This window comes from Cryptosporidium bovis (assembly GCF_009768925.1).
Source record: "Cryptosporidium bovis isolate 45015 chromosome Unknown contig_35, whole genome shotgun sequence".
NCBI lineage: Eukaryota > Apicomplexa > Conoidasida > Eucoccidiorida > Cryptosporidiidae > Cryptosporidium > Cryptosporidium bovis.
Window position 1 is genome coordinate 38,957 of NW_027125010.1, and position 25,183 is coordinate 64,139.

The 25,183-nt window shown below is 34.4% G+C and overlaps 12 protein-coding genes across 12 annotated transcripts; 4 read left to right on the forward strand and 8 right to left on the reverse strand.

Moving 5' to 3' along the window:
* Positions 1-316: 316 nt before the first annotated feature.
* Positions 317-1,069, reverse strand: FG379_002495 (putative PRP38 pre-mRNA splicing factor family member; the record flags this gene model as incomplete). Its single annotated transcript, XM_067327825.1, has 1 exon — positions 317-1,069. One exon carries the CDS (start codon positions 1,067-1,069, stop codon positions 317-319), a length of 753 nt encoding a protein of 250 aa, XP_067184659.1.
* A 461-nt stretch (positions 1,070-1,530) lies between these two features.
* FG379_002496 (uncharacterized protein) lies at positions 1,531-2,463 on the forward strand (the record flags this gene model as incomplete). The annotated part of the gene is made up of 1 exon (XM_067327826.1): positions 1,531-2,463. The coding sequence occupies one exon, from the start codon at positions 1,531-1,533 to the stop codon at positions 2,461-2,463; it is 933 nt and encodes a 310-aa protein (XP_067184660.1).
* A 218-nt stretch (positions 2,464-2,681) lies between these two features.
* On the reverse strand, positions 2,682-3,200 carry FG379_002497 (histamine-releasing factor; the record flags this gene model as incomplete). Its single annotated transcript, XM_067327827.1, has 1 exon — positions 2,682-3,200. The coding sequence occupies one exon, from the start codon at positions 3,198-3,200 to the stop codon at positions 2,682-2,684; it is 519 nt and encodes a 172-aa protein (XP_067184661.1).
* Positions 3,201-3,601: 401 nt separating this feature from the next.
* FG379_002498 (hydrolase) lies at positions 3,602-4,334 on the forward strand (the record flags this gene model as incomplete). The annotated part of the gene is made up of 4 exons (XM_067327828.1): positions 3,602-3,752; positions 3,820-3,868; positions 3,972-4,035; positions 4,107-4,334. The coding sequence occupies 4 exons, from the start codon at positions 3,602-3,604 to the stop codon at positions 4,332-4,334; spliced, it is 492 nt and encodes a 163-aa protein (XP_067184662.1).
* Positions 4,335-4,410: 76 nt separating this feature from the next.
* On the reverse strand, positions 4,411-5,250 carry FG379_002499 (uncharacterized protein; the record flags this gene model as incomplete). The annotated part of the gene is made up of 1 exon (XM_067327829.1): positions 4,411-5,250. The coding sequence occupies one exon, from the start codon at positions 5,248-5,250 to the stop codon at positions 4,411-4,413; it is 840 nt and encodes a 279-aa protein (XP_067184663.1).
* Positions 5,251-5,587: 337 nt separating this feature from the next.
* On the forward strand, positions 5,588-5,941 carry FG379_002501 (uncharacterized protein; the record flags this gene model as incomplete). The annotated part of the gene is made up of 1 exon (XM_067327831.1): positions 5,588-5,941. The coding sequence occupies one exon, from the start codon at positions 5,588-5,590 to the stop codon at positions 5,939-5,941; it is 354 nt and encodes a 117-aa protein (XP_067184665.1).
* Positions 5,942-8,577: 2,636 nt separating this feature from the next.
* Positions 8,578-11,316, forward strand: FG379_002502 (uncharacterized protein; the record flags this gene model as incomplete). Its single annotated transcript, XM_067327832.1, has 1 exon — positions 8,578-11,316. One exon carries the CDS (start codon positions 8,578-8,580, stop codon positions 11,314-11,316), a length of 2,739 nt encoding a protein of 912 aa, XP_067184666.1.
* An 889-nt stretch (positions 11,317-12,205) lies between these two features.
* On the reverse strand, positions 12,206-14,878 carry FG379_002503 (uncharacterized protein; the record flags this gene model as incomplete). The annotated part of the gene is made up of 1 exon (XM_067327833.1): positions 12,206-14,878. The coding sequence occupies one exon, from the start codon at positions 14,876-14,878 to the stop codon at positions 12,206-12,208; it is 2,673 nt and encodes an 890-aa protein (XP_067184667.1).
* A 507-nt stretch (positions 14,879-15,385) lies between these two features.
* FG379_002504 (uncharacterized protein) lies at positions 15,386-17,773 on the reverse strand (the record flags this gene model as incomplete). Its single annotated transcript, XM_067327834.1, has 1 exon — positions 15,386-17,773. The coding sequence occupies one exon, from the start codon at positions 17,771-17,773 to the stop codon at positions 15,386-15,388; it is 2,388 nt and encodes a 795-aa protein (XP_067184668.1).
* Positions 17,774-17,947: 174 nt separating this feature from the next.
* FG379_002505 (uncharacterized protein) lies at positions 17,948-18,487 on the reverse strand (the record flags this gene model as incomplete). The annotated part of the gene is made up of 1 exon (XM_067327835.1): positions 17,948-18,487. One exon carries the CDS (start codon positions 18,485-18,487, stop codon positions 17,948-17,950), a length of 540 nt encoding a protein of 179 aa, XP_067184669.1.
* A 223-nt stretch (positions 18,488-18,710) lies between these two features.
* On the reverse strand, positions 18,711-21,368 carry FG379_002506 (uncharacterized protein; the record flags this gene model as incomplete). Its single annotated transcript, XM_067327836.1, has 1 exon — positions 18,711-21,368. One exon carries the CDS (start codon positions 21,366-21,368, stop codon positions 18,711-18,713), a length of 2,658 nt encoding a protein of 885 aa, XP_067184670.1.
* Positions 21,369-22,802: 1,434 nt separating this feature from the next.
* Positions 22,803-24,731, reverse strand: FG379_002507 (Ppm1g-prov protein; the record flags this gene model as incomplete). Its single annotated transcript, XM_067327837.1, has 1 exon — positions 22,803-24,731. One exon carries the CDS (start codon positions 24,729-24,731, stop codon positions 22,803-22,805), a length of 1,929 nt encoding a protein of 642 aa, XP_067184671.1.
* Between the last annotated feature and the right edge of the window lie 452 nt (positions 24,732-25,183).

Below are 25,183 nucleotides of genomic sequence, written 5' to 3' on the forward strand. Positions count from 1 at the left end.
TGACTCAAATAGTATATAAATATTTTAGTATTATGTTTCAAAAATTCTAGCCTAAGGTATTTGCGAGCTTTTTTCTGTCAGAATCTTCAGTGTAATAGCATAATGATAGAACTTACAAGTGAATTAAATCACTACAAAAAATAGCAGCATTGGCGCCCTTGTAATTTGTGCATGCTGACATTTCGGAGAAGAAAACATAATAAATCAATGAGAAGCATACGATGGAAAGGGAGTTGTATAAACAACTAAGTATAAAATAAATTAACCATAATACTAAAAAATGAGAAATAACAGCTATAGTGGTAGTTGACACTACTTACTTAAGAGGTTTCAGTCCCAACTTTTTTCTGTATATATTCCATTGCTCAACGGACAAATTAACATCTTTTCCATTGAAATATGTGGGTATTCTGTTGGGATTCACTATGGGATCTTCAGCTAAATGCTTCGATTCTGAGGAAGTTGGGGACGGCGATCTGGATGATAATTTACTTTTCTCATCATCCGATTCACTGGAATTGTCAGAGGGGTGGTATTGAAGTTCTGAGCTCCTCGGGAATGTGAGTAAACCCTTTTCAACCAACACTGATCTTTTGTGTATGAATGGGAGATCAAGATCAAGAAATTTTCTTTCACATAAACAAATTTCAACAAATTCATCAAGATAAATAACTCCAAATGATCCATCCAAATTACGAATTTTGAGTTTTCTAAAATCCTGATAAAGATGCTCGACCAAGTTATAAACATTAATTGATGAAGAAGTGAGCCGCAAATATATAATGCCTAATGCAGTCAAATATTTAAATTTTGGGTTATTTATGTATTCTCTTAGTATTTCAATTGAGGGTTTAATTTGTAGCAACTTAACAATGAGACAGAGAAAAGGAGTTGCTTTTCTTTCCCCACCATATGTCGTTCCAACATAATCTAAAACAACTGCTTTATCCATAATCGTGACACTGTCTAATCCAAAACATTCACTTTTCCAATAAAAACAGGAGAAAACCTTATCCCTCATAATGGAACTCACTGAAAATAGAGCATGGTTATTATCATCATGTGTCATATTTATCTAAACATAAATGACAACTTTAAGCAAGCCTTTTTTTTGATGTTAAGCTTTATCCTAACTTTTTTTCTTGTCTTATTTTGTTCGAGGTAGGCATTATTAATAAATAGCATGTTCCCGCCATTTCATCTATTGCCATTTTAATTAGATCCCGAATAAAATGAGTGTTGCCTGAACATTTGTTTCAATCTCAGATCAAATGCAAATTCCAGACAAAATGTGAAAGTGTGTGTTAGAAATACAAATTTTACAAATATTAAAGATTACTCTTAATATTCCTAGCGTGTTTCTTGACTATTTTGAGTGAGTTATTATTTGTTTTATTTTACCTAATGGTCAGATTAGACATATAATATGCACACGTCTATGGAGAAAGAATGTATGAATTTTAGTAGTAATATATAAATTATGATCATATTAAAAGCAGGAGGTAGTTTTAAAGGAACGTATGTCGGATAATGTCCATTAGAAGGCGTGATGAGATTTTAGTTATATATATTAAATTAAGTTTACAACTTTTATGTATTTTGGGTATATTTGCGTTATTAATAAAAAAGGAATGGATAATTGGGAACAAGGAAAATACAGAAATAATAATATATGGAGATTTGGATGAATTTTGCATTAGAGGTGGCGTTAAGTTACTGCCAAGCAACTCTTTAGTTGACTTTGGGAAACAAGGTATACAGAAAAAAACTAATGTAGGTAAAGTGAGTGATAACATAGATAATAGTTTGTTTGTATTGGAAAACTCTGGTGGAGATCTAGATTTAGATGGTTTGTATTCATCTGTTTATAGTCATAAAAAGAATGGCAAATCTAGGAAAATGACCTCAGAACTGGAGGCATTGAATGCATATAGTGAAAATAACGAATTAAAAAAACAAAAGAAAATAACATTTAAACAGAATCAAATAGATTTATCTTTTAACTCTGTTCAGTACTGCACGAACTACTTAAAATCCAATATGTTAAAGGGATGGTATATCCATCCAAATTACCTTTATTATGTTAATTTGCTATTTGTTTTTGTTTCAATGGTAATGAGTTTAAATTTGACCAGACTTAAAAATAAGTGGTCTACATTTGAGTTAATGATACCTGGATTAGATTTTGCTTCGTTTACGGTAAGCCTACTTAATGTAGTTCAAGTAATTGGCGTACTTACACCTTTGATAGACCATTTTGAAAGGACAAAATATCACGCTTATTTTTCAACAAACTTTGTTTTCGCTTGTGTCTCAATAGGTATATCATTTGTGGTGTTTTCTCTTTGTGTTGGAATAATCCACTACAGATACGAGGCATTCATAAGGTTCAAAAGATTCGAAGATCATATCGAAAATATTCAGAGCTCCAGTTCATTTATACACATTATTTCAAACAAATAAAACACAGATCACCCCATTCTGACTCAAAATCAGACAATGGCCTATAACCACCCATGTGGGGGCAAGTGTACGTAGGTAGAATGTGTTAGAATACGAAGTTGAATGGGAATCAGCTTCAAAAATGTAATTCTAACGCAATAAATCCTAAATAAGAGGGAAAATAGTCGTGAAAGCTTTTCTTAATTATTAACTAAGTATGAGTAAAAAGAAAAATAGTTCTAGTATCTCTCTTCGTTCAAAGCATCTTTAAAGTAAATGAATCTTGGTGCAAGATCACCATCTTCATAGTAGGCATAAACAATAATACCATCACAATCTAATGATGGGCCTAAATAGAATTCTAAATCATCAAATCTTTCCAATAAATACTTGACAAATGCTTGAGCATTCTTCATAAATGAGTCGACTCTGTCCGGATTTTTTTGTTCCAAATTCTCCTTAATTCTTGCTAAATAGGACTTTATATAAGCCATGTATTCCTTCTTTGTGAATGGAGTTGACTCTAGTTTGAATGCATCAATGATATCATTGACTGTTTCTACATCCGTATCAACAACCTCAGCTTCTCCTTCTTCCGTGTTATGGGCAATTCCAAAATCTTCCGCTGCCTTTTGGATTCTCTTGCTTGGAACCTCGAAGGCGATATCTCCGAATTCAGGCTTTCCGAAAGGTGCATTTTGTTTATATGAGTCAGACATGACCTCATCTCCTGTAAAAATACACTTGTATACCTTCATTTTTAATATTTAAGCCTCAAGGAAAGACAATAATTTCAAACTATTAAAAAAATGGTAGAACTGACCCAACCTGTATTTCGTCAATTTGTTCAAGAAAAACAGTGAAAAGAAGAAAATATTACTACGTATACTTTTAACTTGTAATATATTATCTATCCAATATGTATATATATACATATACTAGATAAATAATATATTACCCTCGTACTAGTGTTTATTATAACCCCTACTAATATTTGATTGTAGGTAATAATTCGTTGTAAATTAAAGCTTTTAAAATATCCCGCCTAATGTACAGGCGGCGTGGGCTCCCTGCAAGTTCCAAGGAAGAACAGTGAATAAGAGGCAATTAGATCATTAATGTTATAAGTTGTTCATTGTGACATTTGTTTTGTATCTAAATGTGTAGCACCGTAGAGGAAAATTTGGGGATAACTGCTGCAGGAATAATATTGTTCTCCAATAGGTGTAAAAGCAATCTGAGCAATGACTTTGATCCATGCTTTTTACTACTTAAGTGTTCGAAAAACGGTCACTGGAGTCCACCTAAAGGTGAGTTTATCGCACAATTTAGTGCCTAACATTGACATCCATGACAAAATAATTAAATAATTGATAGGAATGGCAGAGGAAGACGAAGCCGATAATCTCATAAAGACCGCATACAGGTATGGGCATAAACGGAAAGGAGAACATTTATTGTTCTGTACCAAATCTATTGCAATTATTATCCAAACTCATTTTTAAAATAAATAAACTGAGAATCTTCAGAGAAACAATGGAAGAGTCAGGCATTCATCCTGAAAAAATCAAAATATACAACAATTTTTTAAAGGTACTGTTTAACATTAACTTCGGTTAAGCGGGAATTAACCACTAGAATTGTGAAATTTATTACTATTTTAGGAAATACACTATAAGGCCTGGAACAGAAGGAAAAGAGTTGTATATTACCTTGGCGAGTGTGAGGAGATTCCAGAGGTTACTATTTCAGATGAGCATAGTGAATACAAATGGGCCGGGATCGATGAGGTAAGAAAATTAGTGGAGTTTGAATCCCTGCTCCAAATACTTGAGAGCGCGTATGAGTGGATTGTAAACGAAAAGGGTAAATGGTATAAACAAAGCAAATAGGGAAGATATTTAAAAAATATTAGCTATGATAAAAATTGTTGAAACGAAACAAACACCTTGTGGTATGTAAAATGTATTATTTCTTTCCACGACCTGGTATCCTACCTTTCCTACTATTTCTAGTTGATACTCCAATTTCTGAATTGCTTTCGATAGTTGCAGAGTTTTCTGTTTTATAATCGTTTTTGTAAGAATGAATTCCATTCCCGTCATTTATAGACGGATCAATATCGTTGATTCCGGAATTGACGTCTTTGTTTGCGCATCTTCTAGACCTTCCGTTCCCCTCTGTAGGTAATAAGTTTGGATCAGGAGATTGGGCCGGAGACATAACAAAGTGCCCGTGAGAATTCTCTGAATTTTTTCTTAAAACTAGGAAGGTGCGTATAACATCAACGGGATTTATCTCAAAGTTGCTAAAATGTTCATTTATCATTTTAGAAACCGTATTTTTGTCTTGAGATAAATCGATCTTAGAAACCTCATTGTCATTGCTGAAAAAAGATTTGTATCTCCTATAAAAACTTTCCTCAAATACAGTAAAATCTATCTTTGAAAAACGTTTAGCAGTAGTTTTTTCGCATTTAGTACCAATTTCATTGGGTACCTTATCATTCGATGCTTGCTTTTTTATATCATTTACATCAACATTCTCATGAGTCACACTACCAGCATCATTATTATTTATAATTAAATTACAAGAAACAGTATCAGCGTTTTGAAACTCATTTAAGGGAGCAGGTTGCATTTTTACATCATTTGTTGATATTTTTTGATCGGATATCTCATTCTCAATTACTTGGCTCTTAACTAATTCCTCCTCACTCTTGCAGGCTATCGCCTCACTTGTCTTATCCATAAGGACATCATTATTCCCTGGGTCTATCGTATTGGAAAATCCAGAACCTTCTTCCATTTATTTTGTTCTAATTTGATAAATTACCTTAAATTTAATCTTTTTTAGGGTTCTTATCCCATTACTTGTACTGTGATCAAATAATTAGCACTAATGGGCGCCAATAATTGCCGCAATGTAATGGCTACAATAGTAATGACTATCTAACCAAATTCCAGGTACATAATGAGTAATTTGAGGTGATAGCAGAGTTATTTTTTCTTTTAATAGGTTAGTTGATTTAGTCTATATTAAATCAAATATACAGGAGCTGACTTGTTCATTTTATTAATAATACCGAAAAGCACAGTATGTACAGTATTGTTTAGGTGAAGGTGTGAAACAAAAATTATCTCAAATGGGAAAAATAAGCCTACATGACATAAATAAAATAGAGAATGAACGAATTAGACAGCTTGCAACTGCATTGATAGCCGAGAACTTCAATAATTCAGAGGACTCTAAGTACATTGGTGAAATAATTAATTCAACTGAAGAGCAGTTGAATCAAAAAGCACAACACCTTACTCAAAGTATTAAGGACAAGGAGAAGAAATGGAATGAAATGATAGATGAATTGCAATTTTTGAATGTCACACTACAGCAGCAAAAGATACCAAAGGCACTTAAGTCCATGACCCTGAGGGAATTGAAGCGGCACTGCTCGGAACTAAGGTCCATTATGGGCAGCTACATGAGTTCCAACACCTAGTGCAACTTAACCCTCCTCTCTCTGAGCCCACATGGAAGGAAACAAAGCACACAGATCGCACCCACATGCCTCACAAGACCGATAGAGCTCACTGCGACCTGGATACCTGTCCCCACTCAGAAGACCACAAACCTCCAGTGCAGATCACGCTGGCATTACAACTACTTACAAAATAACGTTTCGTGGGGAATCACATAGAAGGTGCGGTCACAAGGTAGAAAATGGGAAAGATGTATATGTACACCTACGCATGGAGAGTGTGTATCGTGTGTGGGACCGTCGGTATAGATATTCACACCAAAATATAAACCTGCTTTCGATTAATGGTGTTGGATCACATCGAAATGTACAAATACACAACCTTCCTGGCTGTGGGGGTGCCTGCACTAACTTAATAAGCACAGAACATAATGTATTTCATTTCATTACCTTCCTTTTAGTATCGCCGACGCATACTTGTAGAGATTGACTTAGTGGTAGTTCTAAAATAATAAATTTATTCGTCTTATTAAGCCGGTGATCGTTGTGTTAGAATGCTGCGTAGAAGTATCTGGTCCCACCAACCAAACAACAGCTACCTATGTGTGTATTCGAAATGAGAAGTTAATATAGCTAGTTATTGAATCAAACGTGCCTTATAGTACTTCGTTTAGGAGTCAGTCTAAGTACTAATAGAGTCAATGTGAAATAGTTTTAATACAGAACACTTACATATTCATTCATTTCATCGAATTCATACTCGTACTTAACACAAATATTTGTCAAATACCTGCTCAATTCTACAAAAAATCAACTTTACATGGAAAAGTGAATATAGTCTGCGGGTTTGTGGTATTGGTTCTATTTGTAAAGGAATATTATATTATCCCTACAGTTGGAATTTATAAAAAAAATTATTTTAAAAAATAACGATCCTCGATTATTAAATAATAGAGGAATAAAAACAACATAAGTTAATAGTTTAATTGACAATATTTATGAATTAATTTGATATTTAATCCCTCAGTAGTAATTATTACCCTCTTCCGTGGTTCTTATTTCACTAAGGCGCTCCAAAAATAAATAGCAAGAGCTTGTACCGTTTCACAAAGAGGGGCTACCGCCCAACAAAAAGATCACTGTGTTACTCTTTATAATGATAAAGTAAATAATGGGAACAAATATCAAGTAAAATTCTATTTTAGTTATTATATCAGTGAATTTAATTAAAAGCCGATCACTTAATTAAATGAATTATTGTATTTAATTATGCTTGTCTTTTTTTAATTGTATTTAAGAAAAATAATAAAATTTTAGCTTATAGGAACGTCTCGTCTCCACAATAGTTACTCCAAACGACAAATTACCGGTCAAAAGTGTTTAATAATGTACGAAATGAGGGTCAAATCATTAGACAGTACGAAAGAAGTAAATAAATAACAAAGTGGATACGGTATCCCCACGCGGATAAGCGGAAAGGCCTTATTGGAGTGTATATAATGGAATAGTAATGGATAATAAAATACTAATCATACGTAACAGTCTATGGATATTTGACTAGTATAGTATCTGTTTCTTCCTCTTGTTACAATTGACCCCTCCAATAACTGGTATTAAGTTTAAAGGATCCGAGGGGGAGAATTTATGACGATCGACTTTTTGACAGGATGACTGATTAATTCATAGTAAAGGGGTAAATAATCAAATAATACTTGAAGTTACATATTACAATGTTTTAATTGGATTTAAAAAAATCGTCAAATAATTATCGAAATAACAATTGTTCAAATATTGCATTTTTGACTATTATATTAATTGAATGTTTAGGAACTTACTATTCCTCAAAATATAACTTTAATACTGGAATTATACTTTTATTCTCATCGAGTTAGATGTAATTTGAGCCTCTTTAAAATTAATTGTATCATCCAGGTAGGTTTCATTTCCAATGTAATGCGTGAATACGTTTCGCAGGAATTACTAAATCGGGAGTTAGTTGAGATCATTACTGGATATTAGTTGGCGTTACTTAAGATAGGATACTGTTAATGTGGAATTGATGAGAGTTGCAATGGAAGTCTAGAGTGAGCCTCTCATTATTTCGAAGTTATCAATCAACAGTTTCTAACTCTTACACTTTTTGATTCAGCTTCCTTATTATAATTTTAAATGTCTGCGAAAAAGTATTAGTTCAAACGCATTTACAGTGTATATCACATATATAACTTTTTAATTACCAGATTTCAATTGAGATAACACTATTTATCGCTCAAAATTAGTTATTGTTTCAAAGAGGAAAGGCAGTGAGACACTGAACATTTTGTTTGTTTTTGTGATCGTAGCTGAAAGTTTGCCGATTAATCATCAACCACAGTCTATTGCTTCAGAAAATAAATATTACAGAATCACAAGGTATCAATATTTCATCAACGTAAAAAAAAGTTATTGTATTGCTAATTATTCACTAGAATATAATTCACACTCATAGACTTTCATTTTGCACGGAAAAAGGAAGTTTATTATTGAAGAAAAGTTATAAATATAAGGTCTTGTTAATATTAATATAACAATATCCCAAAACATAAATTAGAGAGGATCGAGTCTTTTAGAGTGGGTATTACAATATATCTATATTTCGCACCAGTTCCATTTCATATATGGTGACAGATTCTCATCACAAAGAAAGAGAGGGAGTTGAATCTCCAGTTTCGCTAGAGGAGGGAGAAAAGGAGACACATGCTCAAGGACACAAATTAGAATTGGATCCAGAGGTAGTTTCCGGATCGCAGAGTCAGGCAGATGGTGGTCAAGGAGGCGTTGTAATTACACCAACAGGTGTTAACAAGAGTAGTTCTATAGATGACATGACAACATGCACAACGAGTAGTGATTTGTCTACTCCAGTGGAAGGTTGTATCACCACAAAGAGACCGATTGCAGAGATATCAGGCGGAAGCATAGATTCCTCTGAACCAATTATTAAAGCTCAAAGTGTAGAGGCAGAGGGGAATACCAAAGAGGAATTTGCGGATGGAACATCGGGCATGGATTCTTCCTTTCTTCGTGGGTCTGAAAATAGCATTGTATTTAAGAGAATCGAGACTAAGGACGCAAATCAGGCAGTAAATACCCGTACAGAGACAACCTCTACAGAAGTCTTATCTAGTGTTGACACGTCAAAATCTACAACAGCATCTACGTCACCGGTTAATCAACATCAAAACAATACAGAAGATGTCAATGGGATGCCGTGCCCCACGAACAAATCTGCTATTTCTTCCAAACAAATTCTTGACGAACTTGTCCAGTTGGCAGCCGCCTCTGCTGGAACAGGCGCTAACATGGGACTTCTTGGGTCACAGCAGCTTGCCTCTGTAGATAATGGAGTCCTCCAACAATCGCTGTTACTTTTAGGTGGTTATGGACATCCTACTCTAACTCCCACCTGCACAGGAACTCCAATTAAAGCACAATCTCCCTCGTCTTCGTGCCAAGGAGTTCCCCCTTCTGGATCTAGACCAGGGTCCGCCACTGACGTTCATGTGTCCGCAATGCCTTCTGCGACAGCATCAGGAAGCTCAATATTCCCCCAGCTGCTATCAAATTCTATTTTTCAACATCAAAGTTTAGGGAGACCTCTATCTGGTGCATTCGGAATAGGATCTCATCCATTTGCCTGGCAAACAGCAAACTCTTCACCCACAGCGAGTCCTGGTTTCTGTTCCGCCATCCCACAGCCTAATGCACAGCAAAATGTAGCGAATATAGCAGCATTCCTTGCAGCAGCTAACTCACAGATTAATGGAAGGCCCATTGCAACTGTTCCTTTTCCTACCCCGGTTAACAGGGCAGTGGGTACTGCTGCACCCGGCCATTCGGTACTCATGCACATGCATTCTGCGACGCCGTCTGATGCGTCGTCTACATGTGACGGAACTCAATTATCAACTGTAAGTACCGCAGCTCCCAGTGGTGCAACTACACCAATTCCTGGTACTAATGGGATCACACAAGACACAAATAACGAAGCTCTTTTCAGGTTTGCGAGCGGCTTCGCTGCACCTGGAACTGGTGGCGCCAACAGTCTTCCTGCTTATTGGCATGCAAATCCAAACCTACTGGCAAGTGCTGCCGCAGCTTCCTCGTTACTAGGAGCTCCAAATGATCTTTCTTCCACAATGGCACTTCTAAATAGCAGTTCATTAGGCTTACAACAACTTCTCCAAACTGGCCAATTGGTTCCCCATGCCTCTGCAGCATCTACACTATCCGAGGATGGGTCTTTAACGAGGGGAACCAGAGATACTTTAAGTGGTACTTACAATCAGCAGAATTGCCTCCCATTTCTAGCGGGCTTGCAACAGCAAAATTTGGACCTTTCTACATTGACAAGTGGTTCAGGACCTGGTACAGTTTCTCTTGGAACGTTGGCAAACGTAGCAGCTTGTGTTGGTTTTTCAAAAAACGGTGGCATAGATACAGATAATGATAACAGATCAACGAAAAGCAGCGGGAATAATAACGGTAATAGTGGTGGAAATAGCAATGTTGCTATAGATACTGGTAGCAACAATAGTAATTGTGGCGTTTCGGGTGTGGGGAGAACATCTCATGGAGGTGGATCACGTTCCCTCAATTCGAATTCTTCCGTTTCCGCTGCAGCGGCGGCTTTGGATCACTTAGACGTTGATTGGGATAGTGTTGGACTCAGGGAGGCTGAATTGGCTGCGATGGAAATATGTAAGACCGCCAGCAGTCTGTTCGACACCACTGACGGAACAACTCCGGTGCCGAGTTCCCCAACTGCCGTGGGTGAGGCTGTCCTCACAGCTGCTCAACTAACCATATCTGCAAGAGCTATGCTCAAATTTGTTAAGGGTTTAACCCCAACTCAGCTTGGGATAAATTGGCATGCTTGTACACAAAGATTTTGTGTTACATACACTACCAGAGACGAGCATAATCCGAAAAGTTGGACTTTGGGTGCTTATTCGAATGGGAAGCTTCATTATAAGTATTTTGGACCGAGATCATGGACGATTATGGGGCTAAAGGAAGCCCTTAGAAAAGCCTTCAAGGCCAGGACTTCGCTCTTGCTTGGACAGGGGATAATTGAGGAACCGGAAGACACGGGATTGAGTAAGGAGGAGCTTACTTATCATGCAAGGCAGCTTTTACAGCAGCTGAGAGACTCGCTGGGTGTTAAGAAAGGCAACGTACACAAGGGACTTTACATTTCATGGCATCCGAAGACAAGGAGATTTGTAGTCGCCCTAAAGTCATGTGAGAGCGGGAAGACCATATACAAGTACTTCTCACCAAAAGAAAGGTCGATAAAGGGGATTAAGACGGCTCTTTTAGATGCACATCAGATGGTCGTAGCTGCTTGTCAATAGTAATCTAAAGAAAAACTAGGGTACGCATGTATATTTGGATATTTTGTGCCTATTATGTACAGTAACTTCGAAATGAAAATTTTTGGCCCTTGAAGTGACTTATAGGTGATGGTTTCTCTTTTTCGGAGCCACTATTTTTATCTTGTGGAACGACGTTATTTTTAGATATCACATTTGTTCACTTTCCGATCTTCAGTAGGGATCGAGACACAAACATAGGAGGTTTTATTTTGTCCAATGACTAGTTTTGTACTTAGGACATTAAACTGGCATACTTGTCTAATGATCTCTAGATAATAGTCGTTACTTTTCTTTCCATGACTAGTCGTTGATGAATTTAGAAGGCGTAGACACCGTTATTACCACTCATGTCTAGATCTCTCACTTACTTCCTTGGAGAGACGAGGGGCAAAAACAAGGAGAGGGCTTGTACTGGAGGGGCTGAGAAGGGGGTTTTGTGGGTTTGCTCTGTAAGAAAACCCAGGAGTAGTACAGAGTTGAATAGTATTTGTTGGTGTACCTGCATCAAGATTCATGTTATAGGCACAAGGGATGGTTGTGTTCACGTAGATGATGTTGTCGCTTTGTTCGGGCCGCACCCGTCCCCTTTTTGTTATGGAATGGTATAATATTGAAAGGCCTAGACTTATTGGAAGGTTCAGCGTTGGACCCAAAACGGTTTTTTCAAGTAATGATTTTGTGCAAGGCTTATAAACAACTAATTTTGAGCTCTTAAGTTATAATTCAAAGAAAGAAACATAATACTATAATTAATGTAAATGCCGATCCGATTTGTTAAAAATTATTTTTCGTTTATCTGCTTTGCATACAGAAACAACATATGGGAAAAGAATACGGCTTTGAAGTTTAATTCGATTTTCTCCTCTACTTAGTTATATATGTTCCCTGAATCAGCATCTATTTTTGCTGAATTTTGAGAGGGAGAGGCTTTTGGAGAGCAGCATGGCTTTATCTCGTTCAAGTCACCAATATTATGATTGGTAGTTTCGAGATCGTCCTTTTTTTTATCGCTACTTGTTCCCTTCGTATTAATTTCAAGATCAACTCCCGTTGAGTCTTTTCTTCTCCTCTTTTTGGTTGTACTACCAATTGAGGTTTTAGAGTCGATTTCGACCTTAGGTCTTCTAATTGTAATGCTCGTGAGGCTTCTATATTTGTATTTTAATTGAAGAAGCTTGATTTGATTTAAAAAATATCTATGGGGAATGTCCTTTATCTTCTGACCCTCGAATGCAATGTTAGAGAATCGTTTTAAAATATAACCTTTAATCATTTGTTCAAGTCCCCTTGTTCCGTTCACAGGTAAGCCATCTTGCTCCTTTTGAACCGTTTTTACCATCAAATTTGCAGATGATATGTCCTTATAAACAAGTCTTAGCCTGTTAATGCCGTGAATATATTCCAAAAGAGAAATACCAAAATCGAATACTAAATCACAGTCAATTGCTTTCATACTCTGTAGTGTAAATTCATTTGTTTTAGAAGATGATTTTGATTTCTCCTGTGACACATTATTTTCGTTCTGAGAGGAATTTGCTGTTGGGTTGTTTTGCGTACTCGAATTGTTATCGGTTAACTGAGAAGCACTAATTTCCTCGTTTTCCTCCTGAGAATTCTGATCCTCGCTCTTTAAATCAATTAAGGTTAATGTAGATCCAAGTTTCCGTGTATCGGAGTCATTTACAATTGTATCTTGAGATGTCTCTATTGCAATTGTATTTGAATTTAACACCGTTTCTGTTTTATTTATTGCAGAATCATCTCTTTCTTTTAGTGAATTATTACTAGAACTTATTTGGGAATTATATTGAGAAATTGAATTCAGTATTTGTTTTACGTATTCAGGGGACTTGTTTTTTATGCTTGGATAGTTTATTATTGATTCATAAGCATTTAGGTCAAGTTGATACAAAACTTCCTGATTGTGATTTAATACAAGCCTTAGCCATTTAATTCTAAAATTATCATATTTAGTCAGTAAATTAGCTATTGCAGAAGAATCCCCTTGAGATAGATTAATCTGCTTCTTTTTGTTATGCATTGGAACAGTTGCATTTAATGCTTGCCATATCACTTGGATTAACTTAGAGTCAAAAGGTACTACCTCGTAACTAGGATATATTGTTGTAAATAAAGACGGTATTTTGCAAAGTATTGGGTCTTTCTCAATTGTGTTAATTAATATATCTATAGAATCTTGGATTTCTGGATCAATTGAGTCTTTCTCGATCTTAAAATTGCCATTCTTATTATAATAACTCTTGCATTTAGTATATGCCTCAGATATTCGCTTCAGTTTTTCATTTAAAGACTTAAACCAATGTGAAACTACTTTTGGAGTGCGTTGAGGAAACAGATACTTTGAACTCGAATTTATTTCTTTAGCAACAGGAGTTGATAAATCAACTGTTTCCTGGGAAAATGAAAGTGTGTCACCATAATTTAAATCAACAATAGGTGTTTGTGCAATATTTGCCGACTGATCAGAGGATAAATCCCTATTAATTGTTGTATTCTTTGGAGAATAATATGTCCAACAGTCAGTTCTAAGTTGAATAAGTAGCTTTAATATTTGATTATTAAGTATTTCACGCATTGAAACACTCTTTTTTGACTCTTCACCGGAAGAAATATCTGAATCTTTGTTGGTATCATCTAATTCATTAGATGTATTTGAATCGGACTCATAGTAGAAATCAATAAGGTCTCCTTGTGGATTATTATCGCAGCAAAAGGCATTTGGATCATTATAGTCCGCATATATTAACTCAGACGTTTGAATTGAATTTGAACCAAATGAATCATCGTTTCCATTGTCATTTCTATTATAAAGATCGTCTAGTGATAAACCTAAGTCACCAACCATCTCAGAATCGTCGATAAAATCATCGAAAACATCATAATAGTCCTCTTTACTCCTGTTTCCACCATTTCCACCTGTCATTGTCATAGGATTGAAGTAATACTCCCTAGGGTCACATAAGAGGCCCTGTTTTGAGAGTCTCGTTGACATTTCATGAACTCTTTTTCTAAGTACATTCTCACTCACAGCAATTGATTCGTTTTTAGTACTCGATTTAATAGTATCCAAAAAGCTTGTTATATCTTTGTATGTCCTTTCGTTATCTTCATTTTCATAATTCTCAATTTCACAATCCTCTGTTTTCTCCTTTATTATTTTGTTCCAAATCTTCTTGCCATCAGAAATTTTTTTCTCCACTACATTATCCTCGCCATACACATCAATACATATGTCTCTGAAAGATATTAGTGTTGGTAACTGAATATGCTTATCTAGTATTTCATTGTATATATACTTTATTGTTTCCTTTGGAACTTCGAGCACCAACTTTAAGCCCCTCTCAAATCTAAAAGAATCAACAATGGACTGATAATCACTCTCGTCATCTTCATCATCTCCAACTACACTTGTGTCATCTTCCATTATTTTTTCTTCTAAACAATTTGTATTCTCAATTTCTCCCAATACATTATTATTGTCGAGCAATTTATCATCATTTAGAGTAGAATTTATTAACATCACTGATGTGTGTATCGTATCATCTATAATTGTGAGAGAGATCAAAACTAGAACAGGGTGTTTACTATTTTACCTTATTTACTTCAAGTTTGCTGCAACGAAATTGGGACTGGCGCCAGTACAACGACCTTCAAGAACGTGGAGCATGCCTCTAAACATTTTCAAGTCGACATAAGAAAACACCGCATAAGTAGCTAGTCAGTTGAATAAACCGATCAAAATAACAAAACAAGACTAAATATAAATTAATTGAGCTTATAGATTACCTATTTTAGAGGGCTTAGTAAAAACAAATCCAGAAATACAACCAGCTTAACCTGGACTTGTTTTGGAATAAGACAATCAAATATTAATTTAGCTTGATTGGCTTACAATTTTAAACCTTAGAATGGATAATTCAAGTGCCATTACTACTGCAAAAGAACTAAAACGGCTTAATGTTTACAAGATAGCAACAGAATCTAAAATAGCCACAAATCATTTGATCGTTTGAGAAGGAAAAACAATCTAATTTGTAGGTGAAAGCTCAGCGGAACTATTGTTTGTGGTGCTTGCCTCTATATTTTTCTTGGCACGAACCCAGCTATCCAATCTCCGCTGTTTAAATCCCTTATTCTCCTCCTCAGAAGAGTATTCATTAACTCTATCATACATACACTTATCTGAAAATGCATCCTGGCATTTGGTTATGTCTCTTGAATTAGAATTAGTAGTTACCTTGTCATAATCTCGTATTTCAGTGAAAATCTCGATTGAATTTAAACTTGGACTTCCGTTGACTTCCTCATTTGACTGAGAAAGAGGGATGTGAATTATTTTCCTAGACGTATTATCTTTTGAGGAATCAGTATACTCATCATAGACATTGTTCTTTTCACTTTTAATAGAATTAGTGTTGTCAAATGATTTTGGTGTCATTAAACTTTCCTGCGACTGACTTATATAGCCACATTGTCCTCTATGTGGAGCAGGATACCCAACACTGTCTTGAGAAGAACCTGAGAATGGAATACTCCTCCTAAAGGGCGTTTTTTCAACATGTTCACCTATTAGACCTGAACTACCCTTTAAGCCGTCAGAATTAGAAATAGGTTCTTTCTCAGATAAACTAAGGTTACCTAACGTTAAAAACCCCGTTTTATTTTCCTTCAGTGAATTCGAGGAGTCATTATTAGTTGAATTTGTAATTTCAGCATCATCGTTTGCAACCTTTTTGACTCCAACTTCCGCCCCGGTAATACTCCCTCTGGTGGGTTTTGGTATCGGAACTGAGAGAGAAGATGACAAAGAAAGTTGATTTAATGCCTCTGAATCACCTTCAAAAGAACCACTAAAAGACAGAGATTCACCCGATACCCACTGAGATTTTAATTTTTCACCATTCTTATTGCATTTCATACCACAATCCATGGGTAGAGGTCCCTTTTGGGATAAATCAGAAAAGTCCGGCATAGCAGATTTTCTGAAGTTAACTTGAAAATCTTTATTATCAAAAACTTTTAAATACCCCGATTTTGTCCCAACCAAAAAATTTGAGCAGTATTCTTTCCCCACATCAAAAACTTTCCCCAATTGCTTTTTGAGACCTTTGAGCGGGAAAATGTGTGACAAACTTGAAATATTATATATTTTCTTCCATTCAATACATTGAAATTCGGGAAATTCGTCGGCATTCCCACTTTTATGTATAAAATAAGGTTCTAACTTCTTACTTAAGTCTGAAATATCGAAAACACTGATAATGTTTCCTGAGTTTGATGGAGTTGCAATCCAATTTCCAAAACAAGAAATTGATGGTTTTTGACTTGAGTCAGCAAGTTCGCATTTTTCCTCTGGGAATAATTTGTTCATGTCAATAACAAGAGGCTTCACTCCCTTTTCTAATGAAAGAATGTCAGATATGTTGTAAACATAAATAGTTCCATCCCTTGTTCTCACACCTAATTTGTTGTAACTGTCGTCTACATCCATCCATATTATTCCCCTTAATTCGCTATTATCTGTTTTATCGTCCTCCATTTGGGGGGAAAATTTGTGAATATAATTATCCTCCGAATTAGTGTTTGACAGCTTTCTAATATCCCAAATTTTGATGTATCCGTCAGAACTGCCACATGTTGAAATGTAGTTTAATTGACTTAAAAAATTTACTGCACTAATAGATAAATTTTTTTTGCCTATAAGTCTCTCACGGGATTGACTTTTTTTTATTAAATTTGTTTTTTTATTTGGTTCGTGAATACCAAATAATTCTATTTTCGGGACTAAATTTATCTTCTCAATATTTTTAAATGTGTTGGTATCAATTATATTATTTTTTCTAAGCATGTCAATTGAACAGTCTTTACTTTGACCTGAATTAAATTTACCACTTGAGCAAAGAGAAGCTTTTTTGTTGAAATATCTGTTATCAAATATGAAAAAATTACCATCATTTCCAACAGTAGCCAGTAATGATGCATTTTCCGAAGAAAGAGAGAATTTTTTAACCCACTCTTTGTGAGCTCTTATTTTGCAACTCTCATTTTCCTGTTCTAAGTCAAACTTCACGATAAAACTATCTGTTGAAGATGTATATATATATCTTTCTATTGCGTCTGATTCAAAGTCTAATTTTTGAAATTTTACTTCAGTTATTGAATTGTTGTGTAATCTTCTAGAAAAAAGCCTTGTGTGCCTTTTTTCAGCGTCCTCAGCTAGAGAGTTTTCCATGTGAAATATTTTGTACAAAGTCAAGAAACCTCCAGTGTCACCAACAGATATTAAGTTTCCTTCAAGTAGATTTCGTGAATAATTAATTGTTAATGGAATTCCCAACTCGTGATATATTAGACTACTATTGTATTGATGTGCATGTCCGCCTTCTAAATGAAATTCCAATTCAAAAGCATCCATCTTTCAGCGAAAATAATATATTTCAAACTTAACTACATATTTCATTAATGCTTTCAAATTATTCGCTCAAATATATTATTGTGGCCTTTACAAAATAGCATGTTGTTTGAACAAAATGGCGCCGATGCTTATTTTCATGTTATTCAGGCATCTACAGAAAAAACTTAAAACTAACTATACTCTTTCTATAATCTCTTCCTCTAGTTCACTATGGCTATAAACATATTCTTCTATTTGAATTTTATCGGTATTTTTATGTTGCTCCTCTTTAATACAATTCGAGTTTGAAATTATAGAACCCTTTTTATCGCTGTTACTATTTCTACTAAAGCTTGACAGTATAGAGCTTTTTTCGTTTAGAGGAACAAGTGTGCCTGATCTTAGCTGTGTCGAAGAAATACTACTTGGAATCCCGCTCTCTATAGTAACTAGCTTGTTTATGAAATCATTGACTTTAACAGAAAGTTGATACTTGTTTTTTCTCTTTGAGTCTGATTTTTTTAAACTATTTACAGAGTGATACATGGAGGTGGGGTTTCTTCCTCCAGATAAGAAGATCATTGCATGCCTTATTTGCCCGTTAGACCATCCCAATTTTAACTTTTTTACCATTGAGGTGAATGTGCTCAGATCTATTCCAGTTGATGAAGCTGTATTTACTCCAAAATTTGATTCGAGATAGTTTAATATAATTGATACATCAAGTTCTCCCATAAAATGTTGTTGAATCGCGTGATAGCAAATAGAGAATTCTGATTCATTTAATATACCATCATTATCAAAATCAAAAACAGTTAAAAGTTCTTTAGCGTGTTCAGATGAGTAATAGAGACCTTCAGAAATTAAAAAGTATTTAATTGTGTGCTCATCAATACCTGATTTATTCACTATCGTCTATTAAGTTTAATATGGTTAGTTATTAATGTTAAAATAACTATTAATATTTAATAAAACTTACTTGTGTTTTTATGGGTGCATTGTTAATTAAAAAATTCATCGTGTTTCTGCATCTAACCTGAAGTTCCCAAGGTGCGGTTTTTGCAACAATACTATACTTTCTTCTTTGTAGTTCTTTGTCTTCTTCATTCCCTCTTGTGAACAGGTAAATAAAACTGTAAAATCTCAAAGATTCGGAAATTTGTGCAATTCTTTGAATATTTTGAGTCTTTTGTATTGATATTACTTGTTCAAGTACTAGTTTATCTGCCATTTGGCCTACGGAGGTACACAATAATATGGGATATAGTATAAAAGGAAGGCACATATTTTGTAGTATAAAAATACACCAAATGGATACGGTAACTAGTTGGAACTCCTTAAACCAAAGTTCTTTTTGAAGATAAGAGAGATGAATGACTATTGAAATGAGAATGTGTTGGAGAAAATAAGAAGCTTGAAACCATCTCAACAATATATTCGGCCCATTCTTTTTAAAGAAAAATAAGTCATCATGAAGAGTTGGATTATTTGTTCCAAATAATTTATTATATATGTATCTATACAATCTTTTAAGGAACGAGGATGATTCTTTAATATCACAATCGCCTAAATAATTGGTTTCAAATGTGCCTTGTGCAATTAAATTACCAGGTTGAGTTGATAATTGAAAATAACCACCACTTCTTGACATTGATTCTTTTTTTTTAGATAATTTAGCGTTGCGTATTTTGTACCTAGGCATTATTTTTTCATACTCTATTTCTTGTTGAGGTATTCCAATATCAAGACTGTATTTCATTTTAAGATACTCTAATACATCCTTTGGTTGGAGATTTCTTTTTATTATCCATGATTCAAGCCATATAACCAATGAAAACCCAAATAATACAACAGAAATATAAAAACAAATCATAGGTTCGGAAAAATAATGTTTTGTATTGTTAAAAGCAACAATATTGTAATGATAATTATAAATACATAGCCAAGAGATTATATTAACAGTAAAAGCAAATACCAATGTCGTAATCGGAATTCGAATTAGTGACACTGCCAAAATCAATAATTTTGCTCTTAAATATTCTGTAAAGTATACACCGGCTACTAATAAAACTGTTGGGTCTGCTAAAGAAATTAACCATGAATTATTTTGACATTCTAACGATGAACAAGTGTCGCCGCTAACGTTTGAACTAAACGAGCCATAATTATCATAAGTTGCTATCTCGTCCATGAAATCATATCGTAAGGACACAAAATGAGCTTTCATATACGTCAGTAAAAATTGGTTGGGCCAATCCCGTATATTGTTAAAAAAAAGAGAAAATTTCTCTGAAATTTGTCCTCTCCATGTCAATGGAATATTACTTGCCTTTCTAATTTGCTTTTTCTTCCTTGATGAAACGCTATCTCTCTTTGACTTTGTATTACTGGTGTTATTTGGTTTGTTTCCCAACTCGATGCTATCATTAAATTGTGAAACCCTAATATCATCCTCAACAATGGAAATATCCCCTTCTTCTCTTTCAGAGCACGAACTTAAACTACTATTAATATCCGTGCACTGTTCTATATCAACCTCGGATGAATAATTCATAACTTCATTCTTTTCAACATCAATTAGGCGATCAGTTTCAATTTGTCCCCTTTCACTTAAACTTCCGTTCTTACTTAAGGGTAACTTATAACTTGAAATACTTCCACAACCTTGTAGTACTGTAATGGGGATATTCTCTTGAATTGAACCTTTATTCTCACTCGCTGTTACATTAGAACCATTTTTTCCTAATTCACCCAACAATTTCTGAATGTCACTGTTGTTATTTCCGTTGCTATAATAATCTCGGCAGTCTGATGTCTTTTTTTTCCTTATTTTTCCTAAACTAAACATATTTTTGAGAGTATATATTGACTTTATCAGTGATCCTACATCAGTACTATCTGCATATCTAATCCATTTCTCTAAAAACTTGACTGAAGCAGTAAATAATAACACGAAAACACAATACCAAGAAAATGTTAATATAACTATCGCCAATATATTATTAAATTCTTTTGTTAAATTTTCAGTCGTCCATACTTTTGAGTTATTTATTATAGCATCATCTATTTTAGTAGCAATGTTATTTATGATAGTCTTATTTGAATAATTTAACATTATTTTCTCACAGTATTCTCTTATAAGATCAATTAATCTTGAAGTAAGCAAGCAATAAGAGATAGCAAGAGACAAAAATATACATGTTGCCTGACGAAATACTGTATCCATTACTGTTTGAAGAAAAAAATCATTTTTAAGCCTGATTCTTTCAACAACACAATCTCTTACTATAAAAGTTGAAAATATTGATATTATTATTAATATTCCAGCAAGTATGAAGTATATACTTCTTGACGAGTATCTATCATCTTTAACTATATGCGACTTATCGTATTTTTTGTCTATTTCAGTATCATCAAAGTTTTCCACTGTATTCGAAGTTTCAGTTTTATTTTCTATAGTATAATCCTTCATATGTGTTGTTTTAACAATATCTAGTGGTAAGCCTTCACCTCCATTCTCATATTTAAAAACTTCACTTGTTATCTCTGAGTTGGTGAAAGTATAATTAAATAATAGTATTAACACAAAAAAAAACGAAATATCAAATTTAAACATTTTGTTATACTGAATTATTATCTGAGTATTCAAAATTTTAAGTTCATTTGTAATTTAAACCTGCTTCTGTTTTAATTCAAGGTTTGTTTGAACAACTTCCTGATTGTTTTTAGCTTATCTCAAATACCAAATAACTTAGTCTTCATAAAAAGTGAAAAAAAGCTCAATACATGAAATAACAATATACATAAGCAAGTTTAACCTAATTATTTTAGTCGAATGTTTTATATATGCAAATATTTAAAAAAATATGTATATATTTTTATTTTTATTATACATTCACTGCATGGTATAATATGGGGGACTACAAAAAGTGTTCGTGTGCAATTTTTTTTCAACGAGTCACATATTTCATTTTTAACTAATAAAATAGGGAACTTTTCACCAGAATTTTTGTGACTATTTTAAATATTTGGTATTATATACACCAATAAATTATCATCTTATTGTTTTCAAACATATTATGCACCTATTCTTTATTTTGCTCACAAGCCTATTTTTCTCTTTACATTTATATTTGTAGAAAATGAGTCACACCGAACTTTTAAAAAAAAGTTTGGCGCCAAACAAATGCCATTCCATTAATGTTAAAACGGTCACCTAAGTAACTGGAATGATAATAAATATCATGAATAAAGGAAAGTAAATAGTATAGCATTAATATATGAGATGAGAAAAAAGACCCGTTGGTTCTTGGTTTCAATACCAAAAGACCAGCAATTTAGTGAGTCTGAATTTAAGGAACTGTTAAGCAAAACAATGAAGGAAATGTTCGGTATTTTCTCGTATTTATACTCAATAAAAAGTAAGTTTAATGGTTGAGCTCTAAAAAAATCACAAGATAGTATCGATTATTGTGGTTTTAAATTGGCAAATTCGCACTTAAGCTTCAGTGATTCGATAGTAATTTGAATTAATTGAAGATGCAACATCTACACAGCATCAACTCAATGTTCGTTTAACTAACAATATATTCTAACTTTTAACCTTAGTTGTGTACTTTAGTATAAAGCTTGGATATACTATAGTTAACTGTAACCGAGAAATAAGTAATTACCTAAGGTTATGCACTATTCTCGCACAAAACTCGGGAGAAATGAACATTCCGTGTAGTATTGTGCATACCAGTGGCACGTTGTGCTCAATACAAAAGAAATTAACAGACATCCTGGTAAACGAAGAAATATTCTTTTATAGTTAGAAAACAAAGTATTATTAATATGTTTTTTAAACTATTTTCCCGTCTTTAGCCAGTCAGAAACAACTCTTCATGACTTATTGTAATTTTCTTAAAGTAAAACTCTCCTAATTTACTCAATTTCATAAATAAAATAAAACTAATAACGGCATTAACACTGCTATTGTTATTAATATTTCCTGGTATTTATAAAAAGGTCATATAAACGTCTTGTTTTTGACACTCAAAAAAAGATCTTAAAATCTGTTTTCAGGAACGTTGTCGAATCTTCCATCGTCAACACCAAATCCATAAAGAACGACATTGAAATCTTTCTTTGGAATCCATGGGACTTTCGGAAGAATTGTGTTATTTATAACAGCATCAGGAGATTTTTTGTTATTAGTGTCAGACAACGATTGATCGTCCTTGATATCCAAATCGTTATTTTGGTCTTTTGAATTTGCTTCAGAGGAATCGCTCGATTGCTTGGGTTGAAGTTTTTGATTATCAATTGCAACAGCTGTTGCCTGCAGTCTTTTTGCAACAGCAGACCCAATGTTTGGAGAGACAAGAGTGCTGGATGAATCACCACAAACACTTCTCGTTGATGGTCCCAACTGGACGATCATTAAAGTCATATTATCACATCCAATACCTTCGCTTTCGACTGGATTCGGAGCCAGACATTCGTCACATATTTCTTCGCAAATATCAGACAATTGAATGGAATTTAACGGTGGAATAGGAGAAGAGCCATCTAAATGTGACTCTGAGTATGGCTTCCCATTAGTAGTTGTGAAGTTTTCACCAGTGTTCACCTCCACTTCTTTACCACTACTATTACTTGTGTCTTCGGAGTTATTTATCTGTAACAACATCTTCCTTCTGACGATATCTACACATAACTGATTATCAACAACATCCCAAATACCATCACATGCAAGAATAATGAATTCGTCCTCACTAGTTAGAGGAATTATTCTAACATCTGGAAATGCCGTTATTTTTTGTTCTCTTGGTGTAAGAGTCTCGTCACTCTTGTATTGTAAATCACCTAGGGTCCTAGACATATTTAGATTACCGTCCACGCGACCATTCTCTACTGTACCATGCGCCTTTAAAATTCTTTCATTCTCTATTGGTAACTCAGGCTTGTGATCATGAGACAAAGCAATTGCTTGGCCTGAACGACTTAAAACAGCTCTTGAATCACCTGCATTAGCTACAATTAGGAACGGACTTTGATTTGAATTTCCCTGGACAATAACAGCAACAACAGCAGTCGTTCCACAATGGTCCGGACCACATGCTCCTGAGTCAGACAGGTCTTCCATGTAACTATCTTCCTCCAAACATTCATCTTCAGCTAAACTCTGGTCAGCAGATTCAAATGGAGATTCATTGTTCATGCAATTTACATCGCTTTCAAAAGGAACAATTCCATTGGAATTTGTTTCTTCAGCTTCATGATAATCATGATTTTGAGTAACCTTTACCGGATCAAGATTTTCTCCTGTTGTAACAGAAGTTGACTCCTCTACAGATTCCCTTTTTTCCTGTACTTCTTCAATTTTTTTTTCAGTATCTTCAAGCTCAGCATTTCCCGACTCCTCATCGCCATTGAAGGATACTATTTGAAGAAATTTATTTCCATTTTGCTCTACCATTCTTAATACCCTTTTTTGCCCATCTATTCCTCCTAATAACTCTTGGAGGAAAGTTTTCGGTTGATTGACTTCATTGGACGACTTTTTCTGGTCATATATGGCTCTTTGTTCCGGCCTAGAGGAAGGAGCAGCCATCTGCTCATCCAATTTAATATATGTCCTTTGAAGTGCCTCAGAAATAATCACAACTTTTGCTGGTAGCTTACTTTTCTCTTGGTCCAAAACCAACTCATTTGAATTTAATTCAGAAGCAACCAAATCTAGTTCTTCCTCGAATATTGATTCTATGTGTTTTGATACCCACTCTGAAATCACCGAGCCACCATGGCCATCAAAAACACCAAAAAGAGACAGTTCAGAATGTTTACTGAGCTTCGGTAAAGCCAAATGGGCATCCTCCATAGATACTCTCCAACCTTGCATCCCACTAACTCCATATCTAACGCCGTAATTCTCGAAATCACCTCCTTGGTTCGAGTGTTTCTTAGTGGATGGTTTCGTCAAAAACATCCCCATCTTTACCTCTTCTTCAATATCCAAACTGCTATGTAAAAACCAATGGAAATATCTATTCTAGTGAAATAGATATATTTATCCACCTTTTTATTATTCAATGTAATTGTTCTTTCAACATATAAAATCGTGCTTCTCAACTATTTTCCTCCCTGTTCACTCAGCATGACCTAAATTCATTACTAATCTCCCCTCAAATATGATAATACTAAAAACCACGGCGCCGTACGGCGCCAAATATAGTGGGCATTTATTCTCATTAACAAGGAATAAAAGATTAAAAGAGATGCAGGAAAAGCACACAAACGGAATAATTACGCTAATAAACAGCAAATATATAATTAACGCTTATTTGAGAATTGTAATATGACTCATGTGGATATAAAATAAAAAATTAAACACCCTATCTTGCATAACTAGTGAGCTTTAAAGCCTAAAGTTCAATCATCTTAAAT